Source organism: Narcine bancroftii, chromosome 13 (genome assembly GCF_036971445.1).
Source record: "Narcine bancroftii isolate sNarBan1 chromosome 13, sNarBan1.hap1, whole genome shotgun sequence".
NCBI lineage: Eukaryota > Metazoa > Chordata > Chondrichthyes > Torpediniformes > Narcinidae > Narcine > Narcine bancroftii.
Window position 1 is genome coordinate 30010066 of NC_091481.1, and position 20713 is coordinate 30030778.

Below are 20713 nucleotides of genomic sequence, written 5' to 3' on the forward strand. Positions count from 1 at the left end.
GTGCAAACTCCGCACAGTTTGTCAAGATCAAACCCAGTTTTCTGGAGTCGTGAGACGGCCACCCCATGAGAGGCAGTTCCCTGCCTGCCTTCTTCATTAAGGATTGACATTTTGGAACAAAGCGGATTTTTAAATGATCACAAATAAAGGATTTGACAAATGGGACAAATCCAAACTTTATAATAACATTAAGTGAAAGCATGTTTATCATGGTAAAAGTGACCCTTCATGGGTCATGGGAAGCATCAACAATCCCCAAATATTCTGGATCCCTCTTGCCAAGAATGTTAACAGCATTCGTTAGAGTTAATTTTGCCTTTGCTGTGCTGTGTAAAAGAGTTTATTTTAAATACTGAAGAGCGGTATTTCTGGACCACACCTATCAGAATTGTTCTTTTTCAACAGCATCAAATGGAATGGGTAGTAGTTAATAAATATGGTTGAAGTTTTAAGTAAAATGACAGTGGTAGGATGTATCAATACAACACTACCCAGTCACCCTCGAGAAGGTGGTGGTAAGTCACCTGATCACACCGAAGTTCTTCTGCTCTCTCAATGATATCAAGAAAAAGAATTACTTGAAAATGAAAGAGTTAAATATGAGCAATGTTTGTTACTTCTATTCCACTGAAAGCCAAACAAAAGTCCTCCACATGTCCTGTGGAAGACAAAAAAGGCCCCACCTAGTCAGTGACTCCCTCTATTTATCCAAGATTCTATATTACCTTGCTTTGACTGATAATTGGTCAAAGCACTTCCACAGATGTAGAAAATTAACTATTTTAGCTGCAGTCAACTGATCCTGCCAGAGACAAATAAAATGGGAATGAAAAACAGATAGATGGTTTGCGCTGCATAAGCAGAAATTGAAAAGAACTGTACATCCACATGGCACCCATTCTGTTTAATGCACTTCAGGAAATGAGTGGACAAAATTGGCGGCTAATTTTGCACACAGCAAAATCTGAATAGTATTGAAGTGATGGCAGAGATTATTGCCCAGGAGGAAAGAACTGTCCACTCCTTTTTTGCACACTGCCCTTGTTGGCAGCATAGCATCAGCATGAGCTTGGATTTGGTGCTTAGCAGCTGCTAAAACTCAGAACTGAACATGCATGTGGGAGTATCCAGTTTCATCACCGAACCCTTCCACCTTTCCCCTCCCAACCCAAGAAGCATACAGCAAAAATCCTAAAATCCCGACTGCTTGGGGGACGGGTCGGTCTGGGTTTTCAGATTTTCTGGATTCTCGAGGAGACACTTACACAATGCACCCACCCATGCACTTCATGCAAACATGCGCACAAAAGCTGAGAGTTTTCGAGAAGTCCAGATTTTTGGCATCTGGATTTTCTGACTTTTACTATGCAAGAAAATTGAAGCACATGAAACTATTACATTAAAAAAAAATGAAAGAAGGATATTTTGAAGAGGATCTCTTTACACCCTTATATACGCAAGACAAAACTTGGTTGCTGGACACTTTTACAATGATTCACATGAACAAGCCAATAAATAAATGGATTAGCAATTGTGAGCTTGCGTTGGGGCATTCTTCTTTGAAGAATCTTTTACATCCACTGAAATGGTCAGTACAGCCTTGGTTTTATGGCTCATCCAAACGAGAGTGCCTGAACCAGTTCAGCATTCCCTCAGGATTGTATTTAAAAAATAGATTAAAGTGTTTGATCATGTCAAGTGGGAACTATGGAGCATTAAGCCATGGACGTACAAGACCAAGGTGACTTTGCCAATGGATGATGCCATTATTGGTTAATCATACATTCCTTTTCAACTTTGGAGAAGCCAATTGGTCCATTGAATTCCATCCAGATTGGCGAATAATCCCATCAATTCCATTCCTATTCATAATTTCCTTTACTGGGCATTGTTCTGGCGAATATACTTTGTTCAGTTGGATGCAGATTGCAAGAATGTTTAAAAGGTAGATTCACTCATTACATAATTTCTTCTCTCCTCCATGCTTCCTTCAAATCCAAAATGGTTGAAAATCTTTGATAAGCTCTCAAGAAAACAAAAGTACTTTTCCTTCCACTCCCCCCAATGATTCTCCTGCCAGCCCACTGCATAAACAGCAAATTACAGAAGCTAACTAACTGACCCCATTCCAGTCACCAAAAACCACAAACATTTATTATGGGAAAATTTTCTTCATTTGTTAAAACCATTTAGCAGACATGGTCCAGATCGTCACCTTTCTCAATGGGTGGTCATATTAACTCTATTAAAATGATTATTTTGCCCAAACTTTTATATGCCTTTCCAATCTTCATCCTCAAGTCATTTTTTGATTCCCTTGAGTTAATTATATCTTCCTATATTTGAAAAAACAAATGACCTCGGAAGAGTAAGCTTCATTTGCAGAGATCAAAATGAATGGAGGCTTGGTATTGCCAAATTTTAGAGACTATTTCTGGGCAATTGATATTTTATCTTGTTTTAGATTCCATATTTTAAAAGATTAGACTGCCCAGTTTGGAATTGAGGTCAGCTGAGATGTATTCCTTCCATTTTATCCTTTTTAAGAATAACACTTCCTTTTTCTTCAGCTAAACTAAAATATTCCTCGCATTTCTGGTTTCAATTCAGGAATATTTTTGATTTAAAAGGTATTTCCTCATCAAGTTTTATATCATCTAATTATGTACTTCCTCCTCCTTTATATGATTCAACATTTGTCAATTGGTATGATAATGGTATTCAGTGTTTTTGAGACTTGTTTGTTGACAGTCTTCTCCTGTCTTTTGAACAGTGAAGTTCAATGTACCAAATTCACATTTTTTTTGTAGATTGGAATTTTTTTTTTACACATTCAATAACCAAATTTTACCATGGCTTGTGACTCTAACATGCTGGATGTAATTTTCAAATTACAACCCTCCCAGATGGGTTTAATAAGCTCTATATCTGATCTGACTTTAAAATTGCATCAGGTCTCCCTCAATAAGATTAAAAGAACATGAGAGCATGATCTACAGTGTTCTATCTCAGACAAAAATTGGGCTTTGATTGTTCAATTAGTTAACACTTCTTCATTATGTGCTCATCATGCTTTTATTCAGTTCAAGGTTACATGTCGAAAGATCAGGAAATATATGGGATAATTTGTCTAAATCCCAGATGTGACAGATGTAACAACAAGGAAGCAACCTTGCTCTGGTCTTATCGAGCTCTTGAACCTTATTGGAAGGAGACTTTTCGTGTTTTGTCAATAATATTATGTGTTAATCTTGAACCTAATACCTTAATGGCTTTGTTTGAAGTGTTAGATGATATTAACAAGCTATTTTCTTCATCTGATCGTCAAGTCATACAATTTACAACTCTTATGGCATTAAGAGCTATCTGACATAAATGGAAAGAACCTGTTCCACCCACTAGTACTCAGTGTCTTAATTTAAAAAAGATCAGGTGTTCTGTGTTGTATACTAACAATAATTTTCATAACATTTGGACTCCTTTTATGGATGATTTTCATGCTCATCAAATCTGTTTGTCTTTATCATTGAATATACTTGTTTATGTACCTGGTTTTTTCCTTCAATTAGTAAGTCAGCGGAACTACACTACCTTTAATTTTATGTCAAAACATCCCTGTAGGGGGTTAGAGTTCTTTTCTTTGTGTTTTTTTTTGGTCATTCTGACAACATTGCATGGGGAAGGGGTATATTGTTTGATTTTTGGAAATATACTTATATTCTTCATATTTGGTAACCCTTGTTCTATAAACTCTTGTTCTATAAAACTCAATAAAAATATTGAGAGAGAAAAATGCAGAATACATATTAAAAGTCAAAAAATAATACATGACCATACCAGTTCATCCAAGTTACCCCGCATTCTCAATCACACAAATTAGATTACAGTCATATTTTATTATAAAAAGAAAATCTAAGCCCACTACCAAAGGCGAAGCTGTTTGGCAGAGAGGGGGAACGAAATTCTTATCAGAGTATTAAATAAATTACCTTATGAGTCAACTCCTCTGCATTATTAGCAAGTCAAAGATTTTGAAAGTCATTCATAAAGGGTCCCCACAATGTTTGAAATTTTAAATTCAAATCAGAAATTGAGCATCTATTCTGCTCTAAATGTAAACTTGGCACAGAGCATCACTTAGCCATTGAGCTTGAGTGTGCGGAGCAACATTCTTCCATTTGAGCAGCACTGCCCGCTTAGCCATAAGAGAAATAAAGGCTAATGCATGCCAGTCAGATGCCTTTAAAGTTATGCTACTCTCTCCAACAGTACACACAGAGAGACAGACACACGGACAGAGAGGCACACAGACAGACAGTCAGACACACACACACACACACACACACACACACACACACACACACAAGTAAAAGGATTAGGCTTAAATTTAACTTAAAAAAGGACAGAAAAAGTCTGACATTCTTTATCTCAGTATTTCCCAAGATTCTGAAACATATGAATTAATGAAGCATCACCAGTGTTGTGCAAAGGTTTTGAGGGTTCCTTTGCTGTTGAGGGGGAGGTGAAGTAGTTAAGAGGGAGAAATAACATTATTTGTCCATTCAGTTTTCAGACATCCTTGATGACAATATTGTTGACTGTAAGCAGCTGAACAAAATGTAGCAATAAGAAGAATATAGCCATAAATGCAAAATATACTGAACAAATCAACTCTCTGGACCTAATCAAAATGTAGTAAGTAGAATCAGAACTTCTTTTGATTATTTAAAATCTGAAGCCACATTACATTCAAATGAATATATTTGCATCAGAATTTATTGTCATGAACAAGTCACGAAATTCATTGCTTTGTGGCCGCATCACACTGCAAACATTCATATAAACCACCTTACAAAAAGAAATAGAGAGAGCACAAAGAAGTCGAAGTAAGGCAGTGTCTTTAGTTCATTGATCCTTCAGGAATCTGATGGCAGCGGGGAAGAAGCTGTCTTTGTGCCGCTGAGTGCTCGTCTTTAGGCTCCTGTACTTTTTTTCCCCATGGAAAGTAAGCTCATTCATAGGAAGAGATAAACAGCCAGACAGAAGAAACAATTTAAAGATCTCTAGTGACTCTTGAAAATCCACGATTGCTTAAACTGGAGAGGGAGTCGCATCAAAAACTACTCGTCTGTGCGTCCAGAGCACACAGAAACCTTGTGTAAGCAACAAATGGAGTGCACCACCTCAGAGCCTCCCCACTCACCAGACACTGCCTGCCCTCATCTACAAATGTGTCAGCAGTTCTTAAGGTAGTCTCAAAAGCCACGTCGGAACGCACAAGCAAGTCATTCTTGATCCCCAAGAGTCAGGACCTGAGATCAACTGCAGTAAAAGTCCAAAGCCAATCTTCGATTTTCAATGACAGCATTCCAGTCCCAGATAACACAGATTAAGTTCTGGACACATTTCTCTCCGAGTCAACATGAACCGAGCAATGCGGCTCATTGCAACTGCTATTGAGCAGTATTTAATGCAGGGGGAGCACTCTGCAATAAAAGACCTGTTTGAGATGATCAAGGTTAGAAAAAACCGCAAATTCATTTATATTTCTCTGGAACAGATCCGAATGCAATAATGAAAGGAATGGTACTTTGAAGTGTAATAGCTAGCATTTCTGTCTTTATAATTTAGATCAACATCTTTCCAAACCCATCATATCTGGACTGAAAACAAAAGGGTACAAACATAAGGATGGTCATTTCGATCAATCTGGATGTTTTAAAAAAAGCACTCCAGATATTACACAGAAAACAAAACAGAAAACAAGGAATATATTTGAACCAGTATCGGCAAGCATTATGCTCTGCTCAAATTATGTCCCATTCCTCCTGACCTAACTTGATCTGCACAGACCTCTGTTCATTGTCCAGCTACCACATATCCTCATGGTTTGCCTCAGCTTGCTTGAATAAGTGCACATTTTCATCACACCCTGGATAAAGACACTTCTTTTGAATTCCCAACTTGATTTCTCAATTACTGCCTTAGATGATTATTTTATTCTCCAAAATTTAAAACATTCCCTCTTATCAGTTTCAGCATAGAAGCCACGGGCTAAAGCGTCAGTTCCTGCGTTCTCTTTTAAAGACTTCCAAAAGGGTGTCCCTCAAATGTTTCTTTTCAGCAAAAAAAAAGGAAAGCCAGCCTATTTATCCTTGCTTACTGGGTATAATTAGATGGTGCAGCTGGCCACTACAAGCTATGGCTCTGTGGAGCCTATAGAGCCGGTGAGGTTATAGCTGTATTCAGGTTAGCACAGAAAGAACACACTGCCTTAAAAAGAACGACACGAACCTCAGCTGAATGTAGTTAACACTAAGCTTTTTTGGGTTCACAGCTCTGCTTTTATTTTCAAGCTGAGGGGCGCGGTCAAAGCCACCTCAGTGCTGATTGGTGCATTTCCGATCCGCTTTCCTTGATAGGCCAGTTAGGCTCCTTGAGTTGTGGCCAATTGGAGGGCAGTGCTGCGGGCCTTGTGCAACCTGTTGGATCGTCGTGTTTATCTTTCATTTTTTGAGGCACCCCAAAGGTTCATTTATTTGATCTAATTTTTTTTATAAACAGTTTCTCCTATGGTTTGTTGATGTTCATCTAGGGGTTTCCAGACAACATACAGCTCACACTAACTGTGGCATCATCTTGCTGAAGGTTCTCACTGCTGATCATGAATAAAAGTCAAGGGGTGCAGTAGAAATTCCTTTGTGGGCTGACTGCATTGTAGACACTGTGTGTAGGGGGGGGGGCGGGGAGTTCAATGGTGAGATCTTCACTAAGTAGACAGAGAGAGAGGATCATTCAGAAAGGGGATGACTGAGACATTCAGACAAAATTTCAAGGGGGTGGGGGCCAGAGGAAGGAATGTAGTTAGATTTGAGGGATGATTTTTGGGGTAGACCAAAGGAAGATCTAGTGGACCAGAATGAGGGGGTTTGGAGGAATGTTGCAAGGGACCATTGAAGGAGATGTGATGAGTCAATGGGCAGATAATAAGGCGGAAGGGGTGTTCAGGCAGAAGTTGAGAACATTCAGATCAGCAGATAAACTGGTGCTGGGCTAATCATGTGGGGCAGATTATGGGTCTCAATGATGCAAGATGGTATTGGACAGTCAGTGTGCGAGGGAAGAAATATCGCTGTGATGGAAGTCATTATGAACTAATGGTCAGGAGTCAGAAATCAAGTTGGGTTTGCAGGATCTTAGCAGTGAGTTCAAAGAAGGAGTGTGGTGGAACAAAGGGATCTGGGAATAAAGATACATTGTTCTCTGAAGGTACCGTCATAGGTGGACCAGGTTATAAAGAAAGCTTTTGCCAATTTAGCTTTTATAAATCAAAGTACTGAGTATCAGAGTTGGGATGATATTTTGTGTTGAAGTTGCTTAAGACATTGGTGAGGCTAAATTTTGGAATATTGTGTGCAGTTCTGGTCAACTAACTACAGGAAGGATATCAACAAGATTGACAGAGTGCACAGAAGATTTACTAGGATGTTGCTGGATCTTCAGGAGTTGAGTTACAGGGAAAGGACTTTATTCCTTGAAGTGAAGAAGAACAAGGGGAGATTTGATAGAGGTTTACAAGATTATGAGAGGTCTAGACAAAAATACAAGAGGTGATAGTTTTAAGCTGAAAGGGGAAAGATTTAGGGGGAACATTAGGGGGAAAGTTCTTCACTCAGAGATTGGTGGGAGTGTGGAATGAGCTGACATCTATTGTGGTGAATGCAGGCACCATCTTAAGTTTTAAGAATAAATTGGATAGATACATGGATGGGAGAGGGTCTGGAGGGTCAAGGAAAGGGAGCAGATCAATGGGACTAGCAAAATAATGGTTGCTACAGACTAGAGAGGCCAAATGGCCTGTTTTCTATGGTGTAGCATTCGATGGTTCTAAGGGAAGGTGGTTTGATCAATGATAGGAAATTAAAAATATCTACCAGGAATAAGGTGGTGTGTGGCACTCTATGGCAGCAGGCCTGCAGGATGCAGCTCTGTAGCTAATGCTGAAGGTGGCCTTCGCCTGACATTATAAACTGCATTCTCTCAGGTCCAAGATTCATGGCTTGACAGGTGACATCAAATAAATCTTGTACTTGACGCATGACCAGTGGCCTCAGTCAGCCTCCTGTCTTAACCTTCCATCTAAAGTGGTCTTCCAAGTCCAAACATTTGGACAACCCGTCTTCATATATAACATGGCCACCAGAATCACACACAAGTGTTCAATACAAATAAGGCTTAACCTCGCTACTGTTTTTATCCTTCAAGAAATAACCCCTTACTTTTGGTTTGCTTTTCTTCTGAACTGCTTGGTAAGTTTGATTGACTTGCATACCAACACTTTCTTCACTCCATTGAGAACATTATTTTCCAGTAATATGTGACCTTTTTTATGACTAAACATTACGCCTAAAATTTGTCTGTGCTAATTATGGTCATTCTCCTCTGATTTTATTAATTAAAATATGATGTGGCATCACAAAGGCTTTTGGGCGTTTACAGTGCTTTCGTTGTTTATTCTCCGTACCACAGTGCTCAAAACGTTCAATAGATATGATCGTGGGTAATAATGATTACCCATTATTTTATGTATGGATTTGGAATGCTTCTGTTCTCTCTTTGCAAGCTTCTGCCTCCTTTTCTCGCTACTGAGGTAAATTTATTGGCGCTGGACTGCTTTGAAATGTTGACGTGATGTGAGCTTTCCACCTGTATATTTACTCCAATGAATCACTGTACAACTCCGATTATCCCAAATCGGTTTGTCTGAAATCCTCAGTTATCCAACTTTTTTTTTGGACCCAGGAAAACATCATTTTGCCTCTGAAGAATTTTGCATAAATGAGGATATCTGAAACAATCAGAAATCCTCAGTTATCTGGATTTATCCTATTTTGGTCAGGTTGCTTTTTTTGGTGAGAATGAAACATTATTTATGCTTAAAAAGTCTTCCCTCGTTGTTTGTTTAAACACTGTTACAAGTGATTTGCTGTTGCTACTGGACTTTTTTTTTTAAAAGACCAGTTTTCCTAAAGTATCTGAAGTAAACCCAGTCCCGACCATTTTGGATGATCGGAGTTGTACTTAAATTATTATTTATAAATAAATGTGATGAAGCACAAGTCAGAAATTAAAAGAAAGACCTTCAAATTACAGTTATATGATTTGACAATTTAGTTCAAGCTTATAGTTGCAAGCTCTCCACTGGCCATCGAGACAGAGGTGCACCAAAGAAGAGGTACAAGGACTGCCTAAATAAATCTCTTGGTGCCTGCCACATTGACCACCGCCAGTGGGCTGATCTCGCCTCCAACCATGCATCTTGGCGCCTCTCAGTTCGGCGGGCAGCAACCTCCTTTGAAGAAGACTGCAGAGCCCACCTCACTGACAAAAGACAAAGGAGGAAAAACCCAACACCCAACCCCAACCCACCAATTTTCCCTTGCAACCGCTGCAACCGTGTCTGCCTGTCCCGCATCGGACTTGTCAGCCACAAACGAGCCTGCAGCTGATGTGGACATTACCCCTCCATTAATCTTCGACCGCGAAGCCAAGCCAAAGAAAGGAAAGAAGAAGAATAGTTGATTCTACTGAAAAAGTATTTGCTACCAATCATGACTTTCCTTCCACTACATTCTGTCAGAGTTTGTAGGAATATCAAGCAAAAACATTTTATATAGCAACGATGTGACTTCAGACAATGAAAAATTCCATGACTAGTACACTCGATGGTATATTTGTCTTGGAATTGTTTGTTTTCCTGATATGAATCAATTTATTTCTCCCCAATAAAGTGTGCGATATCCCCCCTACAAGTACACAAGTTATCTGAACACTGACCTGTGATCCCCGATAGCCACGCTTATGATCCCATTCACAGTGCGAAAGGATCTGAAAAAACAAAATTGATGGTTAATGGAATGAAAATTGTTCTGCGCACACAAAAAAACATAGCACAACAGTTATTTTCATCATGGCAATGGTTTGGTAAAATTTAGTTAAGTCGCTAATCCACTGCTCTCTTGGAGATTGTGAAACAAACTGCATTAAGGTGACAGAAGGAGGAATTGTAAGGAAGTATGTGCATTATTTAAAAACAGGATACATGATCATTACACAGGTATTGTAAATTGGGATGGATGTTCATTTCATGAAAGGTGGTATATTCATTGGCATGAGAATTAGTGCATATAAAATTAATTTTAAAAAAATGTAGAGAAAGCGCACGGTAACAGGCCCTTACCGTGCCACCCAATTACACTCAATTGGCCTACAACCCCTGGTTGAACGGTGGGAGGCCAGGACCCCCCCCCCCCCCACCCACCACCCTGGGGAAAATCAACACAGACAAGGGGGAGAGCATACAAACTCCTTACAGACAGGGTGGGATTCAAACCTTGGTCCTGATAGCTGGCACTGTGCTAATTGTGCCACCCCAAGTAGTGGATATGCTAATTGTCAGAAGACAGGAATATAAAGACCTGTTTACTGCACAGAGCCTGGCAACCTAATGCATCGATCCTGCACGTACTGACCTCATTCTTCAAATGCAATGAGAGGAAAATCTACCTTTGATCGTTCATCTGCTAAACTTGCTATCATTTGATTATGCAAGCAGTGATCAAGGATCCATTATTGTCACATAATGCTACATTTAGAATGTATTATACTGGAAATTCTTTAACTTAAGGAAGAGATAGAGTGGCTACTTTGTCAAAGGATCGAACTCTAACCACTGAGCTATCAGAGCCTCTAAATGGTTCCATTTAGATAGCATCACACTCCATGTACACCAGCCAACAACCTGGCTTATCTAAGCAGCTGTTTGAACAAGCATGCTGTCCACCTGGCTCACTTGGTTTGAGTGCACGCTGATGGCACATAAACAAACTCTGCACTTTGCTGTACAAATCATGTAAAAATAATATCCTGCAGTAATGTCAGGCTGTAATTTTATTTCAGAGTTTGAGGTCAGATAACGGTTACTTACAACATCATCATCTAAATGCTTTGATGAGATTACTGCTTTGCAATCACAATTACTGTCAGTTAGCCATTATTCTCAACATAAATCTTTTTATTCCAGTCTAACCTGTCCCAGCAACAGGACTACAAAACACCTACCCTAATGGAGATCTTTTTGATACGAGGACAAATGCTTTTGCCAATCAGGTTGCACACTAATCTTGAACTAATTGCAAACCCACATCAAATTCAATTAAGTGAGCCTGGCAATGGCCCTGAGAGTTGATCACCAATAAGCACCAAAAAAAAGGGCCTCACAGGAACAAGGGAACAAAGAATGCATTCATATGGCCTTAAGATATTCTAAAGTGCCTTACAAACAATGAAATACTTGATAAATTGTGTTTAATATTAAAATCCTCAGAACTATCTCACAAACAGTGAAGGTGCAAAGATTAAATCATATTATCTTCAAATAATATTGGGAAAAATATTGCCAAATGTGAAACGTCTTTGAAATAATATCATGTGACACAACAGAGCAGAGGGGCCCCTAAATAAACACCTCCATGGAGAGCTGAGACAAGGGAATCGACCTGAATTTGGTGCTCAATCTCTGGGAGGTGTTGATGAATTAATGAACACTCTACAGAGGAAAACTCCAACCATCGACACAGAAATTTCCTCTGAGATGCTGACACTATTTCCTTAGTAGTAATTACTTGAAAAGCAAACCTTGTTCACTTAAACTGATCTTCATCTTCCGTCTAGATAGCCAGTTTCTGGATTCACTATCAAATTCTCCAATTCCCTTCCGACAGAATCAGAATTGATCACTTCTGCTCTCATCATTTTGACTCCGTTTTTCTCACTCTATTCAAATTTGCTTCTCCTTTGCCTGCCGATCATGTCCTACTGCCTCCCTGTGAACAACACATTACATGGACAAAGAAGCTGTTGTTTATCGTGTGCGCTGAATAACTAGACGAGTTGGCAGATGAGGTGGACCAAACAACTTCACTGTACACAATCAAAGAGAGAGGGAAAGAGAGCCTGTAGCTTGGTGTCTGCTCCCTGCTAGCATTCATTTCAACTAATGCGCCCTCGTGGAGTTCATGCATGTGCAGGGCGCTGTGGTGAGTACAGTGGCTGCAATGCGATTGCAGTGGGAGCAGAGTCCCTTTCTTGAGCAACCCCTCACATAGCACAGTCCAAGCCAATTTTAACATTTTAAACTTTCCTTGGGTAATGTTCGATTATTATACATCCAACCGTGTTCAGTCCTGGTATTTCAGGTTGGGTTTATAGATGCACTCAGCGTGTGTCCTGTAACAGCCCTCTGTGGATGTGGAGGCTTGGAATGCCTCGTCCTGAGGGTGTGTAATGTCCATTGTCCCAGGGTGTGTAATGTCCATTGTCTCATTAGTGGTTTCCCCCTGCCGATCTCAGGCTCACATTCCAAGTTGGATCTCATCTGGGTTGGGTAGAGGTGGGGGTGGCTCTCTTTCCGGGAGGATGAGCCATCTGTTTCTTCTGTACACCCTCCCTTCTGAATGCACCAGGTATGACCTGGGTTCCCAGCAGCTCCTTTTGACTATGCCCATGTGGTCGTAGCCCTGTCGAGTCTGCATTCTTATGACCTGCCCTTCTGCCAATGGCTTGAGCAGTCAGCTTGTTCTGTCATAACATTTCTTTTGCGCCAGCCAGCAGCTGGGCCTTGACTTCTTGCAGGTTTCTTGATTGAGGGTCCAGAATCCTCCTTGCCATCAGTAGAGTTGTCCTGGTCTGTCTTGACATTAACCGTTGTGCCGGTGAGCCCAATGTGGCATCAAGAGGGACACTCCTCAGGTTGAGTAGGTTGAGGAACGTGTCTGTCTTTTCTCTGTGAGACTTTTCCATGAGCTGTCTTGTGCTTCTTACAACTCTCTCAGCCCACTCGTTTGACTCTGGGTTCACTGGGCTGCTGGTGATGTCCCACGCTGCTGCAAAGTCTTTGAATCTCTCGTCTGCCATTGTCTGATAGCAGAGTGTGAGGCACCCCATGCACCAAGGAGGGTCGGTTCAGCTCGGTTATGATGCAGAGGAGGTCGCATGCACAGCAGGTCTATTTCGAACCATCCAGAGTACAAGTCAATTAGTACCAAGTCTTGCTCTTTCCGCCATTTGAAAATGTCCATTGCCACAGTCAACCAGGTCTGGTATGGGGTGGAGTTGCAGTGGCTTTTTCTGTTGGTGTGGCTTAGTGCAGGCCCTTGGTCTATGTCAGTGGTTCTCAAACTTTTCTTTCCACTCACATACCACTTTAAGTAATCCCTATGCCATCGGTGCTCTATGATCAGTGAGGGATTACTTAAGGTGGGATATGAGTGGAAAGAAAGTTTGAAAACCACTGTTTTAATTGTACCTCATTGACTCGTTATGTGCACAGTTTCATAACTCCAAAGGGAATTACAATTTTTCTCAAGCCAAATATTTCAGTAACAATTGGGTCTGGAGCAGTGGTTCTCAACCTTCTCTTCCCACTCACATCCCACCTTAAGCAATCCCTGGTCTATGTTTGAGAACAACTGGTCTATGTTTTCCGTCACGCCTGGCCAGAAAACAATGTCCCTCACCCTGCATTTTGTCACCTCTGCACCCGGGTGCCTGCTGTGTAGGATTTTAACATATGTATTCTGCAGTGAGTTCGGGATTACCACTCTTTGGCCCTTCATCACAACCCCTTCGTTGCGAAAGGGAAAGCAGGGTTGTTCTGACTGCGGTGCATCTTCAGCCAGCCACCCTTGATGAACGTGCCTAGGGTGTTTAAAGTACCGTCCTCTCGCTGTGTGTTTTCTTAGTTCTTCCAGCCGGGCTGAGGATATATGAGTGACCATATCATAACATCAAAACGGTCTTCTTCTTTAACTTGCTGGACCATGCATTTTCTGGGGGCATACGATTGCACGTTGCTTCTCATTTGCATAGTGTGGCCTGCCGATCATATCCTACTGCCTCTGAACAACACATTACAGGGACAAAAAAGCTAACTACACCCATTAATTCATTTAGTTTCACCTGATCAGAGATATTCTCTGCCCACCCATCTCCAACCTTTATTTCCTCACTGAAAACTAAATCCTTTATTTCTCTTTTCAAGTTTTGATTAAGCTTCAAGGGACTGAAATGTTAATCATTTCTCTTTCCACAGGCCGTTTCCAGCATTTTCTGCCTCTGTTACTGATATCCAGTAACTGAAGCTTTTAAAAAAATTGTCTTTGTAAAAAGCAATTGTTAATATTTTTTTGGAATAGCTTACAGAAAGATAAACAGAAAATTACAGTTGGAAGTCCAGCTATAATTATACCATTATTTTTGGGTATCTAGATATCTATCTCTACATCTATCTCAATAGCTCTTTATCTCTCTCCATCCATATTTCTATCTCTACATCTATTTCAATAGCTCTCTATCTCTGTATCTCTATCCATCCATATTTCTATCTCTACATCTATCTCAATAGCTCTTTATCTCTCTCCATCCATATTTCTATCTCTACATCTATCTCAATAGCTCTTTATCTCTCTCCATCCATATTTCTAACTCTACATCTATCTCAATAGCTCTTTATCTCTCTCCATCCATATTTCTATCTCTACATCTATCTCAATAGCTCTTTATCTCTCTCCATCCATATTTCTAACTCTACATCTATCTCAATAGCTCTTTATCTCTCTCCATCCATATTTCTATCTCTACATCTATCTCAACAGCTCTCTATCTCTATCCATTCATATATCTCTCTCTACATCCAGCAATGTAGATATTAATATTATATCTTCTTTGGCTTGGCTTCGCGGACGAAGATTTATGGAGGGGGTAAATGTCCACGTCAGCTGCAGGCTCGTTTGTGGCTGACAAGTCCGATGCGGGACAGGCAGACACGGTTGCAGGGGAAAATTGGTGGGTTGGGGTTGGGTGTTGGGTTTTTCCTCCTTTGCCTTTTGTCAGTGAGGTGGGCTCTGCGGTCTTCTTCAAAGGAGGTTTACATACACACTTATACATCTGAGAGCATGACCGTACGTGTAAAATATCTTTTAAGCCAGAAACAATTATTCAATGGTTACATCATCAAAGATTCACTGAGAACTCACAAAATAAAATGCAACATTTTAAACATTTGCCATCAGAAAGCGTAGATATTTCCATCACTGTACCAACTTTCGCCCAACTTCTCTTTACTGAATAACTAACATGATCTTCTCACTTTCCCAGGTCTGGGGCAGAAATGTTAACTGTTCCTCTTTCTTCAGACGCTGCCTGACCTGCTGGTTCTTTCTGACATTTTCCCTTCTTTATTTAGATTTTGTATTACCTTGATTTATCATCAATCCATTGGATAGTTCATTGCATATTTGCGCACGTGTACATGGGAAGTTGGAGTTATATTCCCCTCCCCTCCACACACTTTAGTCCTGCAAAATACTCACCAGATATTCTCGGTCATTGGGCTGACTGAATGGCAGACCCTCTGCCATTTTTGATGCAAATCACATCCCTCTTTGGCAAGGATAAGATCCAGTTTCTTCTTCTTGTTACCAAATCAGAGGCCATTTGACATGGAGACGATTCTTGTGCAAAATGCTCGATATCTTCGACATTTTGACTTTTAGGGAAGGCAGTTCTGAGAAACTTGGGAACAGTTTGTTCCAAGTGCTCTGTTGTCACTTTGCCACATTAACCACTTGGGACAATCTGCACTGTGGCTGCTACTAATATAATCTGCCAATTCTTTTGTAATATAGCTCTGCTTTCCTGTCCAAATGTTTTAAGCTTCATTATTTCCAATGGTAAATTTATCCTCCTTGCAAACATGTTTGGTGTTGCAATAGCATCTATATTTTGCCTCAGTGGACTCCTTCAGGTTCATCTTCCTGGTACCAGATCCAGATTCAGTTTCTCAAACTTGAAACTCCATTCTTCCCTTTTTTTGTCGTCTTAGTTTGCCTAGCCCTGCCCTTAAACTTGACGGCACAAAGCCAGAGATCAAGATCCAGCTGGTAACTGTCAGCCCACATAGTTACACTTTGATTTAGACAAAAGGCAAATGGAAAATCTTCGAGGACAGTCTGATCAATCTGACCCTCCGACAAAATAAGCAAGTTCAACCTTCCTCCCAGACAGGGCAGTTAAATAGCTCAGGACATCCACTGCTAATGTCAAGGTTTCAGCCTGGTTTTGGAATTAACTGCACATGTGCTCACTCGAGGACAAGTCCCTGAGGAAAGGGGGATGCCGTGGGCAAAGTATGAGATGGAGGAGGTGCTGTAACCCGCATCCTCAGTGTATTATGATTCTTTCTCCTTTGTGCCCAAACTGCAACTCAGTTGGGATAAACAATTTCAACCATTCCCTGGGATCTCACGTGTCTCCTTACAGAACAGGATCTCAAGTAGAATTTCAGGGAGATTGTATTAAAGGAGAGAAAAGGGTGAATGTGAAGTTTGTTTGCTTTTGTAATCTTGGAAAGCCAGGCAGTGTATTTGACACATGTTCGTCCCATACTTGGCCCATCTTGCTCGAGGCTTTTCTTTACCAGTGGCTGACTCAGAAGTGCCAACTAAAGTGGGCAAACAAGCTTCCCAACCCCTCTCCTCCCCCACTCAGTTGTAACAATGCATTAGAAACAAAAGAAGGTTTGCAACGGTGGCAATGGTTAGTGCAGCGCTACTGCAGCACACGCGAACTGGGTGAATCTGGTGCATGTTGTCTGATCTCGGAAGCTAAGCGGGCTCAAGCCTGGTCAATACTTGGAGGACAGATCGCCTAGGGGCACCAGGTGCTGTAGGTTTCTGTGAGGGGTGCAGGATAAAAGTTACAAGAATTTCATGTATGTTACATTCTAAAAATGTAGTAGTAGGTGACAATAATGGAACTTTTACCAGTCTGTATGTTCTCTCCATATCTTCTGACCCTTCAAAAATATATGGGGTTTGTGGGTTAATTGGAATATTTGGGCAGCGTGAGCTCATGGGCTGGTAGGGGCTGTTACCATGGTGCATGACTAAATTTTAAAAATAAATAATAAGGGAGAGGTTAAGTAGGTTAGGACTTTATTCCCTAGAGCATTGGAGAATGATGGAAGATTTGACAGAGTTAAACAAAATAATGAGGGGCATAGATAAAGTAAATACAACCAGACTTTTCCACTGAGGTTCGGTGAGACAAGAACTAGAGGACATGGGTTAAACATGAAGGGTGAATTATTGAAAGGAAGTATTATAGAGAATTTAAATTTTTAAATGTACAGATACAACATGGTAACAGGCCATTTCGGCCCACGACTCTGTGCTGCCCAATTAATTCTCCTGTTTCAAACAGTGGGAGGAAACTGGAGCCCCCGGGGAAAACCCACACAGACACAGGGAGAACATACAGGCAGGCCAGGATTCGAACCTTGGTCTCCATTGCTGGCGCTGTAAAGATGTTACACAAAATGGGGCGGCATGGTTAGTGTAGGGGGTGGCATGGTGACGCTGTTTTCCTGTGTCTGCATGGGTTTCCTCCCACATTCAAAAAGTGGGATGCGGGTCAATTGGGAGTCACAAGCTCGTGGGCTGAAAGGGCCTGCTACTGTTCTGCATGCCAATATTTAATTTTAAACTTCTTCACGCAGAGAGTGGCAAATGTGTGGAATGCCAGTTGAAATGTTGAATGCAGACTCGATTTTGATACATATAAAAAAATTTAGACATGTGAATGGGAGGGATATATTGGGCTATGGTCCAGTGCAGGTGAATGGAACTAGGCAGAATAGACTAGATGGGCCAAAGGGCCTTTTTCTGTGATGTTATAATCTATGGTTCTGGAGTGCACCTCTTCTTTCCTGGAGGAAATTAAGGAATGGCAATAAATGCTGACCTTACACTCTGAAAATGCACAAACAAATAGAGGGGGTTTTCTGATGTTTGTTCTGAGGATGCATTCTCCCAAGTATGCCAGTAACCTGGCATTGCTTGCTTCCCCCCAGCATTAACTGGAATGGCTGTTGTCAAAAATAACTCTAATTTCTGAGAAGTTTAAAGGGGTGCCTTTCAGCAGATAGTTTTAATTTATGCTGCTGGCACAGAGGACACATTGCTTGATATCTGACTGTGTTGCACCTGTGCTGGGAGTTCTTGATAGTGACTTTCTGACTAAAAGCAATATTCAATAGTTCAACACTAATACGTAAAACAGAAAGAACCTGTCAGGCTATTTTTCACAGTAACAATGTCCCTTTAAGTGCCTCTGAATAGTATTCCTGGGTTTTAGGTGGTGAGCTACTTTAGTTACTGAGAAACTTCAACTCCAAGGCTAAAGTCGTTAGATCTGCTGATAGTTGACTGCAGGCTTTGCTGTGATGAGTTGAACTCCTTGAGGGCTCTTTGCAGTTTTCCAGTGGGCACAAGAGCCACAAAGTGAAACATACAAGTCTGCAGACATCATTATAGTAAAAAACACACAGAAATGCTGGGGGAATTCAGCCGGTCTTGGAGCGTTCCTAGGAGGTAAAGATGGATCTTATCTCCTATGGATGCTGTGAGGCCAGATGAGTTGCACCAGCATTTCTGTGTGGTTTTATTCCAAGAACTCTGAAGCCAGACATTTCAGAGACCCTGGAGATTTCTTATGAATCACAACACAGGTACAAACTGTAACCTTGTACATTTGGTTCCTGGCTGGTGTCAGAAACTGTGGAACAAACGCTTACATGCTGGTAGAATTCATTAAAGAAATAAGAAGTCAGAACTGAATACAGATAAAAATGCACTTGGCAGTGCAATCGAAAAGACGGCAAAATAATAAGCAATAGGGAATATTGTTACAGTTAAATCGCTTTCTGGATTCACAAGAAGAGAGAGGGGGTAATTCTATACTGGGTCTGTTTTACCCTTTTGCCTTATCCCATGGCTGGGATCAGTCCACACTCCTGGAATGACCGAATCTTCCCTGAGAAAAAAAGTTAGAAATCCAAGCAATTCCATTGTTTATGGGTGAAACTTAGCATCACGACTAAAGTGAAAAGCTCCATATTACTTGCCAAAGTCTTGGGAAACCAAGGTTTTGAGTGTAGCAAAAAGACTCGAGCTATTTTACATCAAATTTGCTTCCACTCAACCCAAAATCACCAAGAGCCCATACTTTTATCACCCGGTCTTGGACAAGTGCAGAAAAAAAGGAAGTAGTCCAATTTCCCAGCAGTCATCCCACCGTGTTCTCCTGCTTTCTCACTCCTGGACCCAAGAGCCCCATTCACAGGCTGGCGATGCAATCATCAGATTCAGATTTCAGACTCATTGCAAGAGTACATATGTGACATCACCTACATCCCTGAGATTCCTTTAACCTGTGGGCGCGGCAGAATTACCACTAACTGGTAGTGCAAAGAATACACTGTCCACAGCGTAAAACATGTAAATAAATAAAACTATAAACAGATAATGAATGTGCAATACAGAGAGAACAAACAAAATCGATCAATAAAGTGCACAAGTAAGAATCCGTATGAGAACCTGATTGAGTTTCTTGTTGACGGGTCTGATGGTGGAGGGGGAGCAGCTGCTTCTGAACCTGGTGGGGTGAGTCTTGTGGCACCGACACCTCTTTCCTGATGGCAGCAGCGAGAACAGAGCGTATGGTGGGTGACGTGGATCCTTGATGACTGCTGCTGCTCTCCAAAGGCAGCAGATGTTCAGATGGTGGGGAGTGCTTTGTCCACTACCCTTTGGAGGGCTTTACACTCAGGGGTGTTAGTGTTCTCATACCAGACTGTGATGCTGGTCAGCACACTTTCCACCACACGTTTGTAGAAATTTGCCAGGGTTTTTGCCATTTGTGCGCTGGCTCCAGGAAAGATCCTCCGAGATAGTGACTCCCAAGAAATTAAATTTGCTCACCCTCTCCACTTCTGATCTCCCAATGATCACTGGATTGTATACCTCTGGCTTTCCTTTCCTGAAGTAAACAATCAACTCCTTACTTTTTGTGACATTGATTGCAAGGTTGACGTTGGTGCACCATTCAGCCAAGTTTTCAATCTCCATCCTGCATACTGACTCATCCCCTTCCTTTATACAACCCATTACCATGGTATCATCGGCAAATTTGTAGATGGTGTTATTGTCGTCCCGAGCTACACAGTCGTAGGTTTAAAGTGAGTAGAACAGGGGGCTAAAAGCACAGCCCTGTGGTGCTCCAGTACTGATAGAGATTGGGAAGGAGAAGTTCTTATCAATCTTCACTGATTGTGGTCTCGAAATGAGGAAATCCATGATCAAATTACGCAGTGGGGTATTGAGTTCCAGATTTGGAGTTTGCTGAACAGTTTTGCTGAACTGTAGTTGATAAGAGCATCTTTGCTATCCAGGTGTTCCATGGCTTTTATAGAGCCAATGAGATGGCATCTGCCATAGACCTGTTACCCTGATAAGCAAACTGGAATTAATCCAGTTTTCAAAACACTTCATCACTGTTGATGTAAGTGCTACTGGTTGATAGTCATTAAGGCAGATTTCTGCATTTTTCCTGGGCACTGGTACGATTGAGGCCTGTATGAAGCACGTGGGTACCATGCTCTGCTGGAGTGAGATATTGAATACCTTAATAAGTTGATCAGCACAGATCTTTAATACTCGGCCAGGTATTCCATCCAGGCTGAATGCTTTCCTTGGGTTCACTCTTCTGAAGGCAGCATGTATGGCATCCTCAGATAGAGACAGGATGTATTCTG

The 20713-nt window shown here is 41.1% G+C and overlaps 1 protein-coding gene across 4 annotated transcripts in view; it reads right to left on the minus strand.

The window, feature by feature from the left end:
- The window catches only part of pde3a (phosphodiesterase 3A, cGMP-inhibited), a 386358-nt gene that overhangs the window by 160805 nt on the left and 204840 nt on the right, over positions 1-20713 (minus strand). For all 4 annotated transcript variants that reach the window (XM_069909269.1, XM_069909268.1, XM_069909271.1 and 1 more), the window contains exon 2: positions 9838-9888. In XM_069909269.1, the coding sequence (XP_069765370.1) occupies positions 9838-9888 (51 nt within the window). The remainder of the gene's footprint in view (positions 1-9837; positions 9889-20713) is intronic.